This window comes from Phyllopteryx taeniolatus, chromosome 1, assembly GCF_024500385.1.
Source record: "Phyllopteryx taeniolatus isolate TA_2022b chromosome 1, UOR_Ptae_1.2, whole genome shotgun sequence".
Taxonomy (NCBI): domain Eukaryota; kingdom Metazoa; phylum Chordata; class Actinopteri; order Syngnathiformes; family Syngnathidae; genus Phyllopteryx; species Phyllopteryx taeniolatus.
In genome coordinates, this window is record NC_084502.1 from 31,199,532 (window position 1) to 31,222,623 (window position 23,092).

A 23,092-nucleotide genomic window follows, 5' to 3' on the forward strand; every position below is an offset into this window, starting at 1 on the left:
TTCATTTGTGACACGTCAACGATGTGACATCTTTAGCAGACGTTTCCATGCAACAATTGTCTTATTTCTCCCAAACATTCCTACCTCCTCCATCTCTCCTCTGTCAATATCCTGGCTCCCTGATGGAATTTCTGGTGGGAGGAGCTAACATGTAAATAGGGGAGCTAGGAAAAAGGAAGTTCCATATATAGAAATGAGATGCAATAAGAATAGTCATTTTTCACAGAGGATAAAGAGTATATGCCTCTGAGTGAGTATTGTGATATTGTCTGTCTACATTTGTTTCATTCAGAGATGCTAACTCCTAGCATCACCTCTCAGGAATACTCTGAATATTTTGTCAGGAACATTGGCTGGCAACCAGTTCAGGGTGTACCCCGCCTCCTTCCCGATGACAGCTGGGATAGGCTCCAGCACGCCCGCAACCCTAGTGAGGAGAAGCGGCTCAGAAAATGGATGGATGGATATTGATTTTGTCAGAAACACTTGTGTCTCAGCCAAAACAACCACACACCACCAGAAAGACTCAAAACAAAACTAACAGTTTTTATATGTAGTATTAAATGAACTTAATTGATATATTTCTGATTACCTATATTTGAATACAATTTTAAGAATGGCCCAAATAATGCTGTGCAATATGGGAAAAACATTTAAATCCCGATACAGGTTGAGTCCCCTCCAAAAGTATTGGAACGGCAAGGTCAATTCCTTTATTTTTGTTTTATACTGAATATATTTGGGTTTCAGATCAAAAGATGAAGAGTTATGACACCAAATATTAAATGTTATTCACTTTAACTTAATTGAATGTCTGTTCCAATACTTTTGCTTACTTGAAAAGTGGGTGGGGTTCAAACAAAAGGTGCTCCGCTCTGAGTTGTTTAACATCTAGATATAAATACCATGAAATACATGCTGGAATTCTGAATATTTGTCTCATTTTCATCTTTTGATCTGAAACACAAATGTCTTCAGTATACAACAAAAACAAAGCAATTGACCTTGTCGCTCCAATACTTTTGGAGGGGACTGTAATTCTATATCCTGATAAAGATATACATCCCAATACAGAGTTTGAGAATTTATTCGCTGGGTGTGGGGCCACTCACTCATTGCGACAAATAACATAACTATGCTAATTTCAATCACTTACAACTCGGGTCATACAGATGTTTATAATTGACATTGCCACTCCCACCACACTTCAGTTGTACAGCCGGGTCCACGATCCCTGTCCTGCATGCTTCCCCTCATATACCTGTCCTGTCCTATATTGTCCTGTCCTTCCCTCACAGGGTGTAGCACTACTGACCCATACAACACTCGAATCCAACATGTCATAGCACTAGTTATATAATGCTTTACTTTCCTCGTCTTGTTTACAGCTAGTACTTTGTCTTTTGTTGTCTTCTTTTCCTATATTGAGTTACCTTTTCACTCTCTCTCCTTTGTTTTTTTTCTGTCACTCCCCTTTAAAAACTTTGCTCTGTTCCACTGAACGACTGTAATTCTCAATAAATATCCATCAGAATACAAAGAAACCACAGTGGCATCTTAAAAAGTCCACTGTGATGCAGATCTTCCTTTCCGCTTGACGTAACAGCCAAACAGGAACCCAACAAACAAAAAAAAACAAAAAAACAAAAACAAAAAAACAAAAAAAGGATTTTGCCTTAAAATGAAGTTGCAGTGGCAACATGTATTTATTAAAACAGATTACAGCTGCATGATATTGTTTGAGCAACGTCACTGCGATGTACGTGTGCGCAATAGTCACATCGCAGGTTCTGCTGTGATCTTGGTGTACTGTAATGTACAGTGAATCAACTGTAGTGTTAAAAGTGACTAGCAGAGGAACCTGTTTGGACATGCTAATAAGATATTTCGCTCTTCAGAATGAAACTACTGTCAGCAGGCAGCTGCAGCTGCGTGAATGTGCAAGGTGCGTTCAGACACTGCATAAAAGGGAGCATAAAATGTTTCTTGATTCTTTCGTAATACATTATTGTAAAAATGGAGGACTAGGAAAAGGATTATTTGTAACAGAATGCTTTAGTTAAAACACTAACACATTCAAGCAACAGGTTTTTCCTCATATTTCTGAGATTGTAGGGTGAAAGCTGCAGCTGGCAACTAGTGTGGACTGAATGGGTGGAAACAATGGGAAAATGAAACTTTGAGGATAATAGCTCGTCACCTACATACAATATTGAAAAAATGATTTATTTAAAGAATTGTACCAATTTTACAAATTGTACCAATTTTACAAATTCTGCCTGGGTAATCAAGTATATGAGCACGACTGTGTTTTTTTAATTTACTAAATAAAAGTAGGGCTGTGAATTTCAAAATAAGTTAAAAAAAAAAAAAAGTATTACCCGTTCAAATGAAGTGCTTAACTTCAGAATAATTCTTTGAAAAAATAACTTACAAAATACATATAATACTTCATGTTTTGATTATATGGGTAGAAGCAAAACCATGCATTGAAAAAATGCATTATACATAGGTCGAAGGGTTTTCCAGAAGTTTGAGGTCAACTTTGGGGGTGCATATCATACATGGTTGTGCATTATACACGAGAAATTATGGTAGTTCATTTTTGCACTAGTGAACTTAGTTTAAAATGTTTAATTATGAACTGAACTGGTTCATTTTTTGAATTGTGAACTGAACTTTGAAGTAGTTTGCGTCGAAAATGAACTTTCCCAACAATATCACAAGTATTTTATTTTTAGATTACGTCATTTTTTTCCCAATATTTTGCAGCCCTGTGTTATATAGAAAAAATATTAAATGGATTAAAGATACACGATATACTACAATAAAAGAAAACCATACAGAGGATAAATACCACTCGAAATATTTTTTAGGAAATCTAGTTTTCAAGGAATGCACACTGTTGTTGTGTACATTGTAATGTAATGTACAATGTTTTCCCATACATACTCCCTTGCAATGCCGTAAATAAATATCGACGGCTAATGTTAAGATGCTACTCCAAAGCAGTAGCATTGATACAGTTACATTAACCTTCATTCATCTTTCAAACAATTTAAGTGTTGTGTCAACAGTCAGCCTTGTCACACACAACCTCACAAACTATACTCTCTCGGAGAGTATGCACACTGCACAGACCCCATTTATTGAACTTGGCTCACAAGTGAGCCGACTGTTGCCTCTTTACCCAACATACCTGCATCCCTTAGGTCAAATTTAACTTGTTAGTTGGCTCAATGTTGGCATAAGAGTCATTTTATTGTTTTACTTACCTAATACTGACGCGGTGCTAAGACTCTAGGTGGGAGTCGGAGCTAGCACGTCAAAAATGCAGCAATCCTTTACCATGTATCCGGAGGTGTTTAACCATGTTAGCAACCTTTAGTGAGTAACTTCATTTGCACAATATAGCAGTTAAGCGACTCTCTTTTCGTAATGTGTGCTCGGGCTTTCTCATGTCAATTCACATCGTCCAGTCCTCCGTGGCTTATAGAAAAATCCATCTCACATACAGTACAACGAGCACTGTTTTCTTTCTAACTGGATGGCGCGATGCATGGGAATTTCTTTGCGTAAACTGGCCAAAAACTGTGCAGATGTCGCTGTTTTTTTTAGATCCACAAGACAAGGAGCTATCTGATAGTCATTTCGAACTTAGCATCGCAAAAGCTAAAATGGAATGTTGACTTCTGGTCTGACCAAACGGTGTGAGGGCTGCCCTCATCGTGTCAGTCAATTACAAGTTGCACTGCATACATGTTAAGCACGTGATATTCACTCGCTCCGTCTTCGGAACATTTTGAACATCCGCATAACGGATAACACACAACGACAAACTGTAACAAAATACAGACAAATGGGAACACTTGGAATCTTAGTGTGTTGCTCCACCGTTTGTGTTCAAATACTCGAACTCGGCTCATATTTTAAGGCACCACTGTAATTTATACAATGCTGCTCTCACCTCGTCCACCCGTTTCTCCTCCAGCGCCACCATCTCCAGAAGCTCCTCCTCGGATGGCAGTGTCTCCTCCTTAATGACGATGGGTGGCGGGGGCGGGCGTGCTAGGGGTGGGACAACCGAGGAAGGTGTGGACGCCATGGTAGCACGCTGCTGCTGCGAGGGCGGAGGGTTGATGATGACCAAAACGGACTGAGAGGGAGTTGGTTGGGGAGGGAACCCGGCGACATTGGCCAATTCCCTGCCGTCATCCTGTGGCGGCGTCTTGGAGCCGACGGTTGAGTGGTGTGGCTGGACGGGACTCACCGAACACCCGACGGGAGCCAGCGGAAGGAGGGGGGTGAGGGAGGAAGGGTCCCTGACGCTGGTGAGGTAAATGTGGGGATGGTCACTCAGAGGAGGCCCAGGAGGATTCTGGGACACACACAGGACAACTTGTCAGCACATATTTGAATTTATACCAGCACTTCTTGAAATACAGTTCCCCTGCATAGTCGTGATTCGCTACTTGCGGATTCACCTATTCACTCATTCATTTTTTACCTATCCTCTGTTAACTGTTCAGTCATGCCAAATCACTGTCTAACATAAAAGTAAGACTTTGGCGCCATCTTGTAGCATTTCAGTGCAAAGGACCTATAGTGAAGTGAGTTGAGGAACTTCATATAGTAGCAACATGACAAGTTGCCACCATCTTCGTGGAATTAAAAAACATTGACTGAGCCTCTAAAATCCTCCATAACAAATAGATTCACAAAAAAAAATTGATTGCTGAAGTAAGTACATGACCTCAACTGCTCACACTGCTCTTCTCATCAATGTTCCATTTGTGCTAGTTAAGTCGAGTATTTAGGGCAAGTGACACTGTTTGAAACATCACGGTAATTTTATTCTAATTTGAAGGTGTTTTCTGGCAAGATTTTCTATCGGCGATATCACACAAAAACTTTCCCTAAAAACATTTTTTCCTGGATAACAAATAACTCAATTTCTCCAGAACCCACCATCCGATTTTCAAAATTCCTGCCGGGCTATACTCGGGTGAGCCTCGTTCCAACCAGACGCATTTTGGCAGACTGTCATTTTAGGCACATCTTGTTACATTGCTACATGGAGCGCTTTGCCACCATCCTGTGGCATCTTGGTGCCAAGGAACTATATTGTAGTGAGTTGAGGAGCTTCGTGTAGTGCTTTTTCTTGTGGCAGTTTTGTGTTTTATTGAGAATTCTCGAATTGCCACCATGCGCCGCCTTCATAAAATTTGAGAAATTCAGCAAGTCCCGAGTTCTAGTCCCTAGATCTAGTATACTTGCTTCAAATTTGGGAGAAGTCGGACAAAGTTTCACGGAAACCTGGAAATGGGCAAAATCATGTTAACAATTGTCTGCTAAGGCCTCATATACACAAGGAATTTTAAAATCTTAAAAATATTTTTTTTATCTGTGACAAGTCCCACATATGAAGATAAAAAATTTGGTATTTAACAGTTTTGGTCGTATGGTGTGTGGTGTGCTCCAATTAATATAAAAACAGAACACCACACACAAAGTTTCTGTTCCACCGCCAATCTTGAAATCTCACATGATCACGTGTGATCTCACAAAACCGAAGAAGAAACAACACTTCTGGGTATGCGCTTATGTTTCTCGAACGTTCCTGAAGGTTAATGGAGCTGGGTGCCTTGAAAAATGGTGTTGTGCCCAAAAAATGACTTGCTTTGGCAAATACTTCTTGCCGTCTGGGGAACCCACTTTTATACAAAAGAAACACATCAGCTAAGACGTGCTTGTTTTTATTTACGCTCGTTCCTTTTGCTGAGTCAGGTTGCTTCTTGATTGACTATATTTTGTTCCATGTGACAATTCATGACATCAAGACTCTGGAGAAGTTGGCTCTCACCCACACACGAAGACTTTTGGTTGGAAAGATTGAACACGTTCAGTATGTAAGATTGTTGACTCCGACCTGTTTAGGACTCTAAAATCGGGACGAATCTACTCTTAACACACATCACACCTAACAACATCTTATAGGACAATCCTTTAAAGGCCTCTTTATGCTGACAACGCCCGCATTGCATCATGTGACCGACGAATTGCCTCGCGCAGCCAACTACGCAATTGCCTTTGCGTAGCTTGCTGCGCACCCAACAAAAACAGTTGCTGCGCGTCGAACGCCGCGGAGATCATCTCTCGTGTTTGGTCCGTTTTAGTCACATGCTGTGATGACGTATCAGCGTGCCCATTGGTTCTCCATACCATCTACGTCGCCGCCTTTTCGATCGATTTTGCAGCATAATTAAACGTATCATCTGGTCCTCTAGGTCCATTTTTTCTGTCGCGGTCGCCATTGTTGTTGCTTTGTTCCTTGTTACTGAAAGGAAAGTAAAAACAGCTACCGGAAATGGCAAAAAAAAAAAAAAAGAAATGCAGCGGAAACTCCACCCTGTGGTGTCCTATCCAATACCAGCCGTAGTGACAACCCTGACTTGGAGGAGAACGGCAGCACACTTTAACAGCGCGCGTGGGTTGCGCTTGAGTATAAAGGCAAACTACGCGTGGGACAGCCACAGTGACGTCAGCGCGATTGGCGTCCGCGCGAGTATAAAGAAGCATTTAGGATTGTCTGGTGTTTGACATGCTTGGTTGGGAAGGGGCAAAATTGGCAGAAAAAAACAGGCTGATTGTCCAAATGTGTACCGGGGCGAAGATTTATCTGTGAGCGAGTTCCAGTCCTCAAAATAGCCATTTGTGGCTCGTGAGCCATAGGGTCCTGACCTGTGCCCTAGATCCTTCTAATAAGAGAGACTATGTCCTCAGTTGATGTACAACATTATGGTTGTGCCGAGGCTTGTCACGATAATTACTAATGTAAATAGGCTCTTGAATATAATGCACACCCTAAAAGTTGACCTCAAAAATGAGGAAAATGCTTCTACCTATGTATAATGAGGACCATCGATTTGCTGCTAATCCATAAACTCAAAACATTAACTATTATCTGTATTTTATTAGCTTTATCCAAGAATTATTCTGCTTTGTGTGCATGCCCCCGTAATTGTAACCTTTTTCTTCATTGCCTTCAAAGCATTGAGATTAAGTTTGACAGTGGAGCTAGCGAAGCCACTTGCCTTCTGTTCTGCTACAATCTGCAGCTGCTTCTCCATTTCTAGAAACTCTGGCACTTTCCCACGTCCCGATGCTCTTGCATGTGGTTTTTCTTGGTTTTTCTTTTCTCCTTTGATTTCCTCCACAATCTCACGTTTGATTCATTCACATTGAACTGCTGCGCTGCCTGACAGTTTTCTACATCTTCAGCAACACTGATTACATTATGTTTAAAGGCGGCTGAACAACTAGACATTTCCTACCTTAGGTGTAAGGTATAACAAACTCACGGGTGAGCATTTGTGCCATCTAGTGCAGTAGCAACAGATAACAATAGCAATATGGCGGCTGACACGAGGACGTCAGGATTAGAGGCTAACACGGGAGTGGATGTTGACTCCCGCTCCCTCCCTCTCCCAAAGAGGTTGATCCTGGTCCCTCCCAATCCCAAGTGAGTGTTTGGAAAAAGTCCCGCTCCCGCCCACTCCCACAGAGATCGATCCCACTCCCTCCCAATCCCAAGTGTTTAAAAAAAAAAATCCACCAAATCCAGTGTTAAATCCCACAAAATCCTTCTCCCTCCCACTCAAACTGATCCCAATCCCAAGTGTTTAAAAAACAAACAAACAAAAAAAAATAAATCACCTAACTCGAGCCAGAAATTGACAGAATCCCATTTTCTATAGTTTTTACTACTCTGCGAGACTTCCACCGACATGGAGAAGATGCTAGTGACTAGCGAGCCTTAAATAGTCCCAAAATAGGGGCACGTCTATCATTTGGAAACAACTGTAGTCTGCAAAACGTGTACAAAAAAGATGTTACGACAAAGATGGGCATATTTGTGTAAAATCACCTGAAGATGAAGCACGTTATCAAATGTGACGCATGTATCACATTAAAGAGAGCTTCGACTCCATGCCGCTCCTGTTACGTAAACAAAACAACGCTGTGGAGCGCAAAGCGATCGTGGTGGCAGTTGAAGCGCTTCCGTTCTTGTGTTCGCTCTATTAAGAGAGTTGTAGTAGCAGCACAGTAGTAGTCTATCACGGACGAGATAGAAAGTGTTCCCGGGGTTTCGTTTCAGTTAGCATCAGCAGCTACTAGTTAACATCGTTGCGTGACCAATCACGCAAATTGTTTGACAGTCGACCGGCCATCTCTGTCTGAGCTAATTTTTCCGGATAGTTGTGTTTGTACAGTGTGGCACTCTCAAGAACCTTTTTTTTCCTTTTTTCCCCACTTTATTTTCAGATCATCGCATTTTATTAGTTCCAAATGACGTCACATTTCTTCTTCGCGTCTTCTTCTAGATTTCCGGTAGACTGGGGATGTTTAAGTGTATTGCTGCCACCTAAGGGTTAAGTGATGAACATCAACAACATTAACTTTTTAAACAGTTAACTTAAAATTCCATTGTAACATGCTGCCAATTTTGTCTTGAGATTGTTGTCACATCTCTGTCCTGCCTATTATACATTATTTCTGGATTCACGGTAGTAGTCTCGCCACTTTGCACTATTTACATATCTGTTGTTGACCAATACTGGCCACTCATGTGCTTGAGAAGAATCTGCACCATTTGCACAATTGACATTGTTCCAGATTATCGCACTGCTAGTCACTTTAAACTACTTAAAGTTATTGAAGTGTCTGCACCATTTGAACAATGGTCGCTGTACCAGACTATTGCTTTAGTAGTCATTTCAAACTGCTCTAAATTGCTAGAGGACTGCATCATTTGCACAAATAAATAAATAATTTAATTTAAAAAAAAAAAAAAAGATTTTGCCATTACCACATTACTGGTAACCTTTTATTGCTCAGTGACTCTCCGTACTGTGTTTTTATGTTTTTATATCTCGAAAGTATTTTCTGTCAAATGGCTGGCTGTTGTCGTACTAGAGCGGCTCCAACTACCACTCCAGACAAACTCCTTGTTTCCTTGTTTTTGACATACTTGGCAAATAATGATGATTCTGATTCTGACATTAGAATAACAAACATTGAAGCCATGATTTATTAACGATTACAATAATAGAGTAATGATTATGTTGCACAATTGAACAGTATGCAGATTTTTTTTTATCCTGTTACATTACCCACAGTAATGTTCTTGACATACATCCATCCATTACAAAATATGTAAATTCAGATCAATTGTTCTGAAGTAAATTTCTGTCGGTTGGCAGCTCTACAATCATAGCCATAAATGCAACTGTCCTAATAATTGGCATAATAAGAGTTTTGGCTTTTGGTTTTTGGCCTTGGGGTTCTAATTTTCATTTTTTATGTTTTGGTAAAAAAATCTCATTTCGGTGCATCCCAAATTTTGAGATTATATTAAAAAATATTTGTTGGGAAAAAAATTATTTGTGATGTTTTATAATTGTTAAACTTCCTGCTTTATAATGTAAATCAAGTGCATCTGGTCCGGTTTTATACATTTATAAACTTTAATACAGTCACTATCGAGTCGTATCGAATATCGACATTAGGGGGGGAAAAAAACAAAAAAACAACACATCAAACTTAGGCCATAACGCCCAGTACTAGTTCCCACTTCTGTCAACTCCCATCTCATGGTTTCTACTCCCATCAGTTCCCGGAAACTTTGTCACAATTTTTGTTCCTTCCTTCTCCTGCCCAATCACGTGATTGATATTGTAGTTCACTCCCAAAGTGAAGTCTATTCCTGGGTCCCGTAATCCTGCAGGACCATGGGACCTGGTGGGATTCCCGAAAAATGTCAGCCTCTAGTCAGGATGCTCCGGTGAGCAGTGCCCACTTACCATAATATATGTGTTAATGTGAATGAAAATGTACACGTTTTGATGTGTAATGTAATATTTTTTTATCATTTTCATTATACATATGTATAATGCGCACATACACCAGAAATTAAGGTATATCAACCTTTCGTTCAATAAATAAAATGGACGCGATAAGTTTTTACGGACTCGATAAATTGTCATTGTTGTGCTGAGCCGGCACACGGCGAGGCGACGGCAAGTTGGAGGGCTGTGTCAATAACTACTAGTGGGCTTGGCTCCATACAATACTCTACAGCGTTGCTCCATGTGCAGCGCGTAGCACATATCAGAGACACTTAGGGGAAAGTAAACTGTTTATTATGCTTGCTTGCCCACAAGCTAAGGAACTAACCAGCTCGCTCCACCACGTTGACGTCGTTTAAAACATCAGCGCCGCGGCAGACCGGTGTTGTCTCCGTCCAGTACTCCACAGCCTTTCTTCATGTGCAGCACGTAGCACACAACGGAGACACTAATGGGAAAGTTAATTGTGCATTATGTTCACTAGCCAGCGAGCTAACGAGCTAGCAAGCTAAGGAGCTAAACAGCGTGTTTGACTGCGGCAACGTCATTTAAAACGTCAGTGCTTCGCTCCAAGTTGTTGTGTGTTAATCCCTAATTAATACACACAGGGAAAGTTAACCGTTTATTAAGCATAACCTCAGCGGCACACGTTATTCAGTCAGTAGTTGACTACAGCTCACGTACAGTCCTGCTCACCATGATTGGCACCCCTTCATTTTTTGCATAATCTGTATACTTATATTAACAGGATCTTTTAATTGGAGGTCCTTAGTAATTAAAAAAAAAAACTATTTCAAAGGAATTTCAAAGAAAAAAAACTGAAAACCGCATCAATGGTGGCAGGGTGGACGACTGGTTAGCACATCTGCCTCACAGTTCTGAGAACCGGGGTTCAAATCACGGCCTCCCCTGTGTAGAGTTTGCATGTTCTCCCTGTGCCTGCATGGGTTTTCTCCGGATACTCCCGTTTCCTCCCACATCCCCAAAACATGTGTGGTAGGTTGATTGAAGACTCTAAATTGCCCATAGGTGTCAATGTGAGTGTGAATGGTTGTTTGTTTATATATACCCTGCGACTGGCTGGCAACCAGTTCAGGTTGTATGCCGCCTCCTGCTAGCAGTTAGCTGGGATAGGCTCCAGCATGCCCGTGACCCCAGTGAGGATAAGTGGTAGAGAAAATGGATGGATGGATGGATGGATGGATGGATGGATGGATGGATGGATGGATGGATGGGAAACAGAAAACAGCATGTGCAGCAATATTGGCAAAGCTCAATATTTGGTTCCACACCTTTTGGCAGTGATGACAGCCTTCAAACGTTTCTTGTATCCATCTATAAGCTTTTTGCACTTCCCAGGTGGTATTTTCTCCCACTCTGCCTTTGCAATTTTTCAAGCTCTTGAACATCTGCAGGGTTCTTTTCCCCAATAGCAGATTTTAGCTCCCCTCAAAGATTTTTAATTGGATTGCGGTCAGGACTCATTGCTGGTCATTTAAAAAAAAAAATTTCCTTTTCAACCATTCCTGTGTGCTTTTGGTATTTGTCTTGCTGAAGGACTGATGATCTTCGCCAAAAAACAAGTTTTCTTACACTGGGTAAGACATTCCACTCTAAAATCTCTTAATAATTTTTTGATTTCACAATACCTGTGATATAGTCAAGGCCTCAAGTACCACATGTAACAAGCAGCCCCACAGCATTATAATTCCTCCACCATTCTTGACTGTTGGCAGGGTGTTCCTTTGCTTAAAGGCTTTCTTAAGCCGTCTGTAAACATACTTTGTATGCATTGTCAAAAAGCGCTATTTTTGTTCCATCTAATATATATATTTATCGGTATAATCTTTTAAAATGTATCGTGGTAGTAATTTGGAAACTGTATTGTCCTAAAAAAATGTGTTATCATGACAGGCCTACTTGTGCTACAGTGAGGCGGAAGGACACATGCTATTGGACGCATGCCCGCGTCATCACGCCCTTTACAATACCGTGTAAAAGTATGAGCACCCTCCTCAAATTTTAATTTATTTGTAAAGTTTCCCCACTTTAATGTTTAAGATCACCAAACAAATGTAAATATCAGCCAAATATAACCCACGTGCACATACAGCTTTTAAATGGTGATTTTATTTCTGACGTTTTTCTGTGAACGACCTCTGGCAATGGCCAAAATTAAATTGGTTGCTTTACGCCACAAAGGTAGACTTCCTGTGTCTTTTCGAGTATGGCTTCTTGAGACTTTTTGGTTGGTTTACACTTGATAGACAACTCTACCGAATTTTATGCTGCTCAGTGAAACTGGCTATGAGGGCTGAATTTAGCAAAAATGTGCTTGTTTTTGATGACAACGTGCTTCAAATTTGGTAGCAATAGGACAGAATCTCTGACAATTTCGTCTTTGTTTGCTCCTGGAAATGAGAAAAATAGCCTAAAATGGACGCTTCATAGCAAAATTGCAGACTCCCCGTGTCTTTTCAAGGATGGCTTGAGATGACAGGGCCTGACACTGACCTGTGATTGGCTGGGGGTGTTGGCAGCCGTATGGGGGCTGACAACAGGAGTGGGACACGGCGACGGCTGTGTGACGATCACGTGGTGCGACAGATCGCCAACCACTGATGGAGAGGAAACCTGCGAGGAGTAGAATTAGGAGAGCGCCATCCAGGATTACTGCGCTGGTCTCCCTCACCTCTCTGGGCGCACAGTCCAGCTTGGGGATGGGCTCCAGCAGCAGTTCAGTTTTGACGGGCCGAGGATTAGGTGGGGCCTGCAGCGATTGGATGGTGAAGGTGGAGTAGAGGCCCGATTTCATGTAGTCATTTCTAGAACTCTTGTGCGAGTTGCCGGGCGACGACTTCTGACGATCAACGCACAAATCAATCCATCAATCGAGCTTTGTGACATTCAATCGGGTCCGTGAATCTGTACCCACCTGTGCAATGTTCTTGGATAGACAACTTTTTGATTGGCTGTTGGCGTCCAGGTTGTCCCGCCTTTGGCTGTCTTCAGGGGTGTGTGTCCCGTCAGACAGGGATGGGTCAGGCTGGCTCACAAACCTGTACACAAACTTCTGTCCGCTCACCTTCTTGATTATGTTCTGGAAAACACACATACACGGACCCCCGCACAAACACAATCAACACGCACACAAAAAGAACAAACCACACAGACACAGTACACACCACAAGTGTAATATTACTTTATGCTGGGAGTACGAGTTGGTCTTATTCAATAAAAAGTAGTATCGTCTTGTAGTAGTATCTTGTAGTACTATATACTGTAGTACTGCATAGTAGTATTTTGTGGTTGTAGTGCTATGCAGGAGTATCTTGTCATCATGGCAGTTTATAGTAGTGTTGTGCTCAAGAACACACTATCTGAGACCAAGACTTGCCCAAGACCAGAACGCACCGAGACCAAGACAAGACCAAGACTTTTGGGCATCAAGACCGAGTCAAGACCAAGACAAGACCAAGACCATAAAAATCCATTTTAAAAACCATGACCTTCCCATGGGCTCACCACCTGTGGGAGGGGTCAAAGGAGTCGGGTGCAGTGTTACCTGGGCGGTGGCCAAAGGCAAGGACCTTGGCGATCCAATCCCCGGCTACAGAAGCTGGCTCTAGGTACGTGGAATGTGACCTCTCTGGCAGGGAAGGAGCCCGAGCTGGTGTGTGAGGTCGAGAGGTTCCGACTGGATATAGTCGGGGTCGCCTCCACACACGGCTTGGGCTCTGGTACCAGTCCTCTTGAAAGGGGTGTGACTCTCTTCCACTCTTGAGTTGCCCATGGTGAGAGCCGCCAAGCAGGTGTGGGTATGATTATTACCCCCCGGCTCGGCGCCTGTACATTGGGGTTCACCCCGGTGGACGAGAGGGTAGCCTCCCTTCGCCTTTGGGTGGGGGGACGGGTCCTGATTGTTGTTTGTGCCATTGCACCAAACAGCAGTTCAGAGTAGCCACCCTTTTTGGAGTCCTTGGAGGGGGTGCTGGAGAGCGCTCCCGCTGGGGACTCCATCGTGTCGTGTCGTGCTGTTCGGTCCCTGTACGACGAGTGTCAGAGTTTGATCCGCATTGCCGGCAGTAAGTCGGACTCCTTTCCGGTGAGGGTTGGACTCCGCCAAGGCTGCCCTTTGTCACCGATTCTGTTCATTACTTTTATGGATAGAATTTCAAGGCGCAGCCTTGGCGTAGAGGGGGTCCGGTTTGGTGGCCTCGGTATTGCATCTCTGCTTTTTGCAGATGATGTGGTTCTGTTGGCTTTATCAAGCAGTGATCTCCAACTCTCACTGGAGCGGTTCGCAGCAGAGTGTGCAGGGGCTGGGATGAAAATCAGCACCTCCAAATCTGAGACCATGGTCCTCAGTCAGAAAAGGGTGGCGTGCCCTCTCCAGGTCGGGGATGAGATCCTGCCCCAAGTGGAGGAGTTCAAGTATCTTGGGATCTTGTTCACGAGTGAGGGAAGAATGGACCGAGGTCGGTGCAGCGTCTGCAGTGATGAGGACTTTGTATCGGTCCGTTGTGGTGAAGAAAGAACAAGATCCCGGATACAAACGGCCGAAATGAGCTTCCTCCGTAGGCCTCTCCCTTAGAGATAGGGTGAGAAGCTCGGTCATCCGAGAGGGGCTCAGAGTAGAACTACTGCTCCTCCACATTGAGAGGAGCCAGATGAGGTGGCTCGGGCATCTGATTACGATGCCTCCTAGGCACCTCCCTGGTGAGGTGTTCCGGGCACGATGCCGGGGACGACCCAGGACACGCTGGAGAGACTATGTCTTCCGGCTAGCCTCGGTATCCCCCGGAAGAGCTGGATGAAGTGGCTGGGGAGAGGAAAGTCTGGGCGGCCCTGCTAAAGCTACTGCCCCCGTGACCCGAACTCGGATAAGCAGAAGAAAATGGATGGATGGATGGATGGAGCTCTGATATTTCCTTGGCCAGAAGATTTGCAAGTCTGTGTCAGAACAGCATCCTTGGGGGGGGCAGAAAAATGCCAGCTTTTACAGGCAGTATGAAAGTTTTTTTTGTGACACAGTGTCCCGAGTCCACGGACATTCACGGCTCCTTTTGTTTCCATGACGCTGGTTGACTACAGAGTTTTTCCCATAGGAGAAAATTGACATTAAATGAATAATGGGAAATATTGTTTCAAAACCAAATGGTTCCCTTTTTGATTTGATATTTTGATTTGACGAGGTCACATTCAGAAAAGCAACTGTCAAAACCATGACAAGGTTGAATGGTTAAAGAGCATTCTCTTTTTAATTTTCTTTTGACTAGATTTGACAGGAAAAAAACAACTCTTGAGCAACACTCAAAGCATATCCAAAAATCTCAAATCTTTATATATCTATTTCAAAATAAAGCAAAAAATAAAGCCTTGTATGTATTTAAAAATGAAGATTTAAAGAAGAGCTGGGTTGCATTTAAGAAACTAATGAGATTGCAGCATTTTGTGACCCAAACGTGAATGGTGGGGTTTCATAATGCCCCACTCTACGAAAAACCCTCCCAACTGGTGCAGAGGTGGCAGAAACATAGTACTTTGTGGAGTTGTGGTAATCTGTCATGTTTCTTTCCCCAAAAGAGAAGTGCATTGCCAGTGTCAGAATCCCCGATGGCATCAAAGTATTTGGTTATGGCATCAAAGTATTTGGTTATCTGAGTTACAATGTTTGAGAGTCCTGTCCGGAGCGCTTTCTGTCAGCCAAGACTTTTCGGAATCAAGTCAGGGACAACACCAAGACCGGTCTCGAGTGTTACAACATTGGTATGTAGTACTGTGGAGTTGGGCTAGGGGATTCACCAATCACGTTTTTGTCAGGTCGTTCCCCACCACCCAAAAAGAATATTATTATTACTTTCTGGACGGGTCTGGGGGGCGGGGGGTCAGTTACAGTCGTCCGTCATTTTTTGTGGGGGATTATCTTCAGAGCGCAGACAAATATACGAAAAGTTGCAACCAAAATGTATTTTATTATTCATATATATTTTAAAGCTTTATGACCCTTCCCAAACTCTTTTTAAGATGTCCCATACTCTTATACTTCCTATTCAGACTGGGGCGATCAAATATTTTCCTAATAAATTATTCTACCGATAAAATTGTGTGATACATTATAAAGCAAAAAATATGCTAATGGAGACCATGGACTGTTGAGCAACAGCAGTTGTACATCAAGCAAAATGGGAAAGAATTCTACCTACAGTGGGGCAAAAAAGTATTTAGTCAGCCAACAATTGTGCAAATTTTTTATTTTATTTTTTTAAAAAGATGAGAGGCCTGTAATTTCCATCACAGGTATACCTCACCTATGAGAGACAAAATGAGAAAAAATAAATAAATAAATTCCAGAAAATCACATCTGATTTTTAAAGAATTTATTAACAAACTATGGTGGAACATAAGTATTTGGTCACCTACAAAAAAAGCAAGATTTCTGGCTCTCACAGAACTGTAACTTCTTCTTTAAGAGGCTCCTCTGTCCTCCACTCATTACCTGTATTAATGGCACCTGTTTGAACTCATTATCAGTATAAAAGACACCTGTCCACAACCTCAAACAGTCACACGCCACTATGGCCAAGACCAAAGAGCTGTCAAAGGACACCAGAAACAAAATTGTCGACCTGCACCAGGCTGGGAAGACTGAATCTGAAATAGGTTGGTGTGAAGAAATCAACTGTGGGAGCAATTATTAAAAAATGGAAGACATACAAGACCACTGATAATCTCCCTCGATCTGGGGCTCCACGCAAGATCTCACCCCGTGGGGTCAAAATGATCACAAGAACGGTGAGCAAAAATCCCAGAACCACACGGGGGGACCTAGTGAATGACATGCAGAGAGCTGGGATCAAAGTAACAAAGGCTACCATCAGTAACACTACACCACCAGTGACTCAAATCATCCATTGCCAGACGTGTTCCCCTGCTTAAGCCAGTACATGTCCTGGCCCGTCTGAAGTTTGCTAGAGAGCATTTGGACGATCCAGAAGAGGTTTGAGAGAGTGTCATACGGTCAGATGAAACCAAAATAGAGCTTTTTGGTAAAAAACTCAACTTGTCGTGTTTGGAGGATACCTACTGTGAAGTATGGGGGTGGAAACATCATGCTTTGGGGCTGTTTTTCTGCAAAGGGACCAGGACGACTGATCCATGTAAAGTACACAATGAATGGGGCCATGTATCGTGAGATTTTGAGTGAAAACTTCCTTCCATCAGCAAGGGCATTGAAGATGAAACGTGGCTTGGTCTTTCAGCATGACAATGATCCCAAACACACCGCCCCGGCAACGAAGGAGTGGCTTAGTAAGAAACATTTCAAGGTCCTGGGGCCTCATGTACAAAAGGTGCGTACGCATAAAAACGTGGCGTCTGTTCTTTTTCACGGCAAAGTTCAGATGTATCATGAGTGACATGACCGTGGAAATGTGCGGTGCCTCACGCCAACTGCATGGCTGGCGTACGCATGGTTTTGCAGGTTTTGGTGCTTTGGCGACACTTAGAGGTGATGCTGGGAAACTGTTCTCATAAATCTGCACACCAGAGACACATGAATATGCAATTGAGGAAAGGACTGAGAATTAATTTGTTAACCAGCGTATTTAATGAAACACTGATATTTGTGAGGACACCTATTAATTGATCGAGGCGATCATTTATGCCGCCTATTGCACTCACAATCGCTTCGTGACTCCAGCACATGCACTGGTTAGAGCGTCAGCCTAACAGTTCTGAGGACCCGGGTTCAATCCCCGGTCCCGCCTGTGTGGAGTTTGCATGTTCTCCCGTGCCTGCGTGGGTTTTCTCCGGGCACTCAGGTTTCCTCCCACATCCCAAAAACATGCATTAATTGGAGACCCTAAATTGCCCGTAGGTGTGAATGTGAGTGTAAATGGTTGTTTGTTTGTATGTATGTGCCCTGCGATTGGCTGGCAACCAGTTCAGGGTGTACCCCGCCTCCTGCCCGATGACAGCTGGGATAGGCTCCAGGACGCCCGCGACCCTAGTGAGGAGAAGCGGCTCAGAAAATGGATGGATGGACTCCACATGAACATGAACTCTGACTCCGGTCGTACAGGGACCGAACAGCACGTATCAGGGGGTTCAGTACCCCATACTCCCGTAGCACCCCCCACAGGACTCTCCGAGGGACACAGTCGAACGCCTTCTCCAAGTCCACAAAACACATGTAGACTGGTTGGGCGAACTCCCATGCACCCTCGAGGACCCTGCCGAGGGTGAAGAGCTGGTCCACTGTTCCACGGCCAGGACGAAAACCACACTGCTCCTCCGGAATCTGAGATTCAACTTCCCGACGGACCCTCCGCTCCAGCACCCCTGAATAGACCTTACCAGGGAGGCTGAGGAGTGTAATCCCCCTGTAGTTTGAACACACACTCTGGTCCCCTTTCTTAAAAAGGGGGACCACCACCAATCCAGAGGCACTGTCCCTGATGTGCACGCGATGTTGCAGAGGCTTGTCAACCAGGACAGCCCCACAACATGCAGAGCGTTTAGGAACTCCGGGCGAATCTCATCCACCCCCGAGGCCCTGCCACCGAGGAGCTTTTTAACCACCTTGGTGACCTCAACCCCAGAGATAGGCGAGCACGCCTCAGAGAACCCAGACTCTGCTTCCTCCTGGGAATGCGTGTCGGTGGAATTGAGGAAGTCTTCAAAGTATTCTCCCCACCGGCTCACAACGTCCCGCAGAAAAATTAGCACCACAAAATTGTGTGATATAGAAAAAAATCTGCAATATAAAATTTGATTTGTATGATTTAAAAATCTGCAAAACAGTGAGACTGAGAAAAGTGACCGCCGAAATGGCAAAGGATGACTGGACATGCATTTGATCTATTCTATATTATCTATTCACAACACGATTCATTCCCCATCCTTATTGTTATTAGTTATTATTTTTGCCTTTGGGTAGCAGTGCTATGTGGAAGTATATTGTCGTAGTAGTATATATATATATATATATATGTGTGTGTGTGTGTGTGTGTGTGTGTGTGTGTGTGTGTGTGTGTGTGTGTATATATATATATATATATATATATATATATATGTGTGTGTGTGTGTGTGTGTATATATATATATATATATGGTTCTGCGTCCCATTAACTTGTGGTAGTACTGCTATGATATAATATCTTCTTGTAGTATTAGTATTTAATACTGTGTGTAGTATTGGTATCTTCATACTGAAGTCATAGTTTGAGTAGAGTGAGAACACTTGGTAGAGTAGTATGCGCTAATACCTTGTCATAGTAGTATCTGAGTGCGCGGCTGAGTTTGTCATAGTTCATGTTGTGTTTGTTCTTGCGCAGGCCCCACAGTCGCGCCACTTCTTCAGCATCAAGCAGCTTGAATTCGCCATCCTCTCCAGTCCATGAGATCAAGTGACGCTGTCGCTGGTCGTCCAGTAGATGGAGCAAAAACTGCCAGAGCGTGATGGACGGATCCATGGCTGAGGGACAGAAATCCAACAGGGATGGCTCACAAGACTGGTTGATGACAAATCAGCAATAATACCACATCCACATGTGCACACACACAGAGCTTCCTTCCTCACACATGCATACGAGTAGCCTTGTCATTGGCTGAGTGGTTATGCAACAATCTCATCAATCATTTTTGGAAACAAATCACCATGGCGACCAGTAACTATGGAGACACAGAGCCCAGCTGCTCTGCTCAAAGGCACTCCAGTTGTTGTGTGCGTGGTAAACGCTGTGGCAAAATTAATCAGACTCCAAATCAGCTTCTAGTGGACCATCGGGTTCTGGCACCACTGCTTGTTCTCCATTTTCGTGCTCCACAACCCAACCAGAACCTGCAGATTTCCTAAGATAGATGCCTCCTTTTTTCCCACCATTTACCTTTATTGTGATGTGACAGTACCATGTGTTAACAAGGGACAACCCACAGTGCCTACACAGTGGGATGGCATCTGTAAAAGCTGAAATGGCATTTTTAAAGCTCTTGTTTATAGTGCTGCTGTATACCAAAGTGACCAAATTCCCCCCAATACTATGATATGTCACACCTTAACCAAAACACCCTATGCCTGCATAGTATATGTGGAACCTGTAAAGCTGACAGCACGTTCTCCTACACAGAGAACGTGCTGCCATATGCACGAGTAGTACTATGTGATGTAATATTTGTAGAGTGGTGTCTTGAGATACGAATGACCCGACTAATGCTGCATTCACATTGGGCACATACCATTCACGCAAAGTGATTACGTATAAAGTCAAAACAAACGCTTGAATAGGCGTGAATCTGCGACAGGCGACACGTATGACGCGATTGACGCTATGCGAGTGGTGTGAGCACACGAAAATTCACTGCGTCGCCCATTTGCTCGACCTGGGAAATGTACTTCAAGCCACAGATCGCGTCTCGAGAGCTAACCAGCTTTGAGAATGGTGAGCAAAGGGCCAGCCGGGAAAGGGGGGGGGGGGGGGGGGGGGTGTTGTGGCCGCTCACATCGCACCGTCGCCACCTGTGAGTCTAGCGGGCCGGCGGGCTGGAAGTGGAGAAGAGCTAGGAAGAAAAAAAATAATAATAAAAATGTCAAAAGAACCAGCCGGGAGCACAGTCATCTGAGCGCTCCCTTAAGAGGACCAAGGTGGGAGGAGCACATCAAAGTGGCGGAAATGAGGAGAATAATGCATGTTCAGTGTGTATAAATGTATAAATAACTCCCGCATTCAAATTATGAGCTTCGCGCTACGAGCCGTCGTCTGTCCAATGTTTTTCTTTTGCTTTGACTTGGGAGTGCATACTTGAGATAAGAGCGCTGTATGGTGGCAGTGAACTTAACTCTAGACTTTACACCGATCTGATCGGCCTGATCGGTTTCGGACAATAATTAGCATTTCATGCTGATTGGCTTAAATGTCATAATTCGCCGATACGATCAAAAGACATTTACTCCGCGTCTCCATCGTGTACAGTATATTTGAATCCAGTTTATTTTTAGCCTTGTCGTGTGTCTTTTGACGTAGTACTGTAAATATCTGACCACCAATAGTTATTTTTAAAAAAACATGTCGGCGGTGTGAGACAGACAACACGTTATGCAAAAAAAAATCCTGATCGTGCAAAGCCTACTTAATTCACTCTGCATTAGTAGCACTTTGGCAAATAGTGAGCAATTCTTCAAAAAAGAAGCTTCAAGCTGTTTATTGCCACTCCAAGTTGACTTGTGGAAGTAGCGTGCCATTCTTGGCAGGACAGGGCCCACTGCGATATATTTAGCTCATACATCGCAGGAAGACAGGCTACGCAGATGTAGATGAGATAACCAATCTATCACATTAGTGCAAAATAAAAACAAAAACAATAATGTTTGCTATGGTTAGTGCTAGGGTCTAGGTTTGGATGATTCATAACTTTGCCACACTGAAGTCACATCGTACTTCTTTTCTGAAAGCAGTAGGGCGTGGCCTACCGCGATCCAGCAACCAATCATATTGCAGTGGTGCGTGTCCTGCAGCAAGGCATGTCCTGCCAAGAACCAGGTGGGATTCCCAATAACAAAGCATTGCCTTGGTGTAGGGGTATTATATAGTAGTACCTTGTCAAACTTGTCATATGTGGTAATACTTTGTCACACTAATACTATGTAGTAGTACCTTGTCATAGAAGTACAATAATCTGGTAGGCACAACTTGGAAGCAGTGGTTACCACGGCAACAACCGGGCAAGGATGGAAGTTCAGAGCTTTCTTGCTTTGGAAGAATCCTGCCATCCGATCATGCTTTGTTACCATCACACACACGCACACAAAATGCGATACACGAAGTTTTGAGTGCACCACACTTTGCATCCCAATGAAATAGACAACGTGTTGCGCTCTGTCACACACACACACACACACACACACACACACACGCCTTACCGTTGATAAGCGGGTTTGAATCCATCTTGCTCAAATTGCCGTTGTTGTTTACTTGTGCAAGCTGTCTCACAGCTCCTCCATGTTGTATTTATGTCGTTCCTCTTCTTGCACGCCTCTCCACTCGCTGTTTGTATGCTAAGGGGTATGTTTGTGTGCGTGTACGCGTGTCCGTGTTTGCGGCTGTCAGCGCGGCAGCATGTCGGCGGACTTGCGGCTGTTATGTAACAGCTCCGAGGCGCCGCTGGCGGGCTGCGCAGCGTCCATGGTAACACGCAAAAAGGCAAAACTTGAAAAAAATAAAACAAATAAATTGAAAACAGGAGCCGCGAGAAACGCCGACTCGCCCTCCCGTAATAATAAAATAGCGCGTCTACGCACTTATCAGTGTACCTAACGGACGTCCAAGTGTTGTGTTATGTTTACGTCAGCATTTTTACGTGGACGTCGATCGAGTTTTTTTTTTTGTGCGTGTTACTAAAGAAATGCTATGCTATGCTAAGCTAGCCAGACTTCCAAATCTCATCCTCCCCGGTGGAATCTCGTGATGCCTCTTCAAACGCGAGTTAAGTGGTTTTTTTTTTTAAGGAAAGCAAAATTCGATTTCCCTGCAGTGGTGTTTTGTGCGTGTGTGTTAACCTATCGAACTAACATCGTTAGCATTAGCTCCGTTGACAGCTCTCCGAGTCCCCCGCCTCTCGTGTGCGTCAGCCCACCGAAGCCGCTCCACTGCGGGGGCTGCGGCCCCAGAGTTCACCCCCGAGAGCCGCCAAAACTCTCCCCCGAAGTGTCAAAAAGTAGTTTGTAAAAACGTCCTGTGCTTCTTCACGACTGAAACGCAACCAACAAAGGAAAAGTGAATCGCTCATCTGTTTTTGGTTTTTCCCTCTTCCGGTTTGGACGGACACCTCCTCCTCACAACTTTTTACCTGCGTCAAGTCACGTGACTTAAGACGTTCGCGTTTCCGTTTTTTACTTTCAGTGTAAAAGTGTTGTTGAGTAAACACCGCTTCTCAGTGGATAACTCATGCTGCTCTTCCCACTTTCTCTTATGATCCGACAGGGGCATCTAAACATTTTCTTCCAAGGGCCGTATACAAAAAAAATATCAAAGGATACAAGGGCCACTTTACCTTTAATGTATATTTACCACGCTAAAAGCAATATGGCCATCAGTGTATGTAATGATTTGGAAAACTGTTTAGTATATATTTGTTAAAAAAAAAAACAGGTGATAAAGCATAAAATCAAACATTTTTGTGTGGCC

The 23,092-nt window shown here is 43.5% G+C and overlaps 1 protein-coding gene across 8 annotated transcripts in view; it reads right to left on the reverse strand.

Moving 5' to 3' along the window:
• elk1 (ETS transcription factor ELK1) overlaps positions 1-22,849 on the reverse strand; it is a 48,264-nt gene extending 25,415 nt beyond the window's left edge. For 2 of the 8 annotated variants that reach the window (XM_061788731.1, XM_061788739.1), the window contains exons 1-6: positions 21,829-22,831; positions 19,178-19,386; positions 12,844-13,008; positions 12,601-12,768; positions 12,423-12,542; positions 3,968-4,378 (exon numbers count right to left, since the gene is read on the reverse strand). In XM_061788731.1, the coding sequence (XP_061644715.1) occupies positions 3,968-4,378; positions 12,423-12,542; positions 12,601-12,768; positions 12,844-13,008; positions 19,178-19,386; positions 21,829-21,853 (1,098 nt within the window). In that variant the 5' untranslated portion in view covers positions 21,854-22,831. Of the gene's footprint in view, positions 428-3,967; positions 4,379-10,236; positions 10,357-12,422; positions 12,543-12,600; positions 12,769-12,843; positions 13,009-19,177; positions 19,387-21,828 lie in introns of those variants that run through there. The other 6 variants (XM_061788756.1, XM_061788767.1, XM_061788778.1 and 3 more) reach the window with 6 other exon arrangements.
• Between the last annotated feature and the right edge of the window lie 243 nt (positions 22,850-23,092).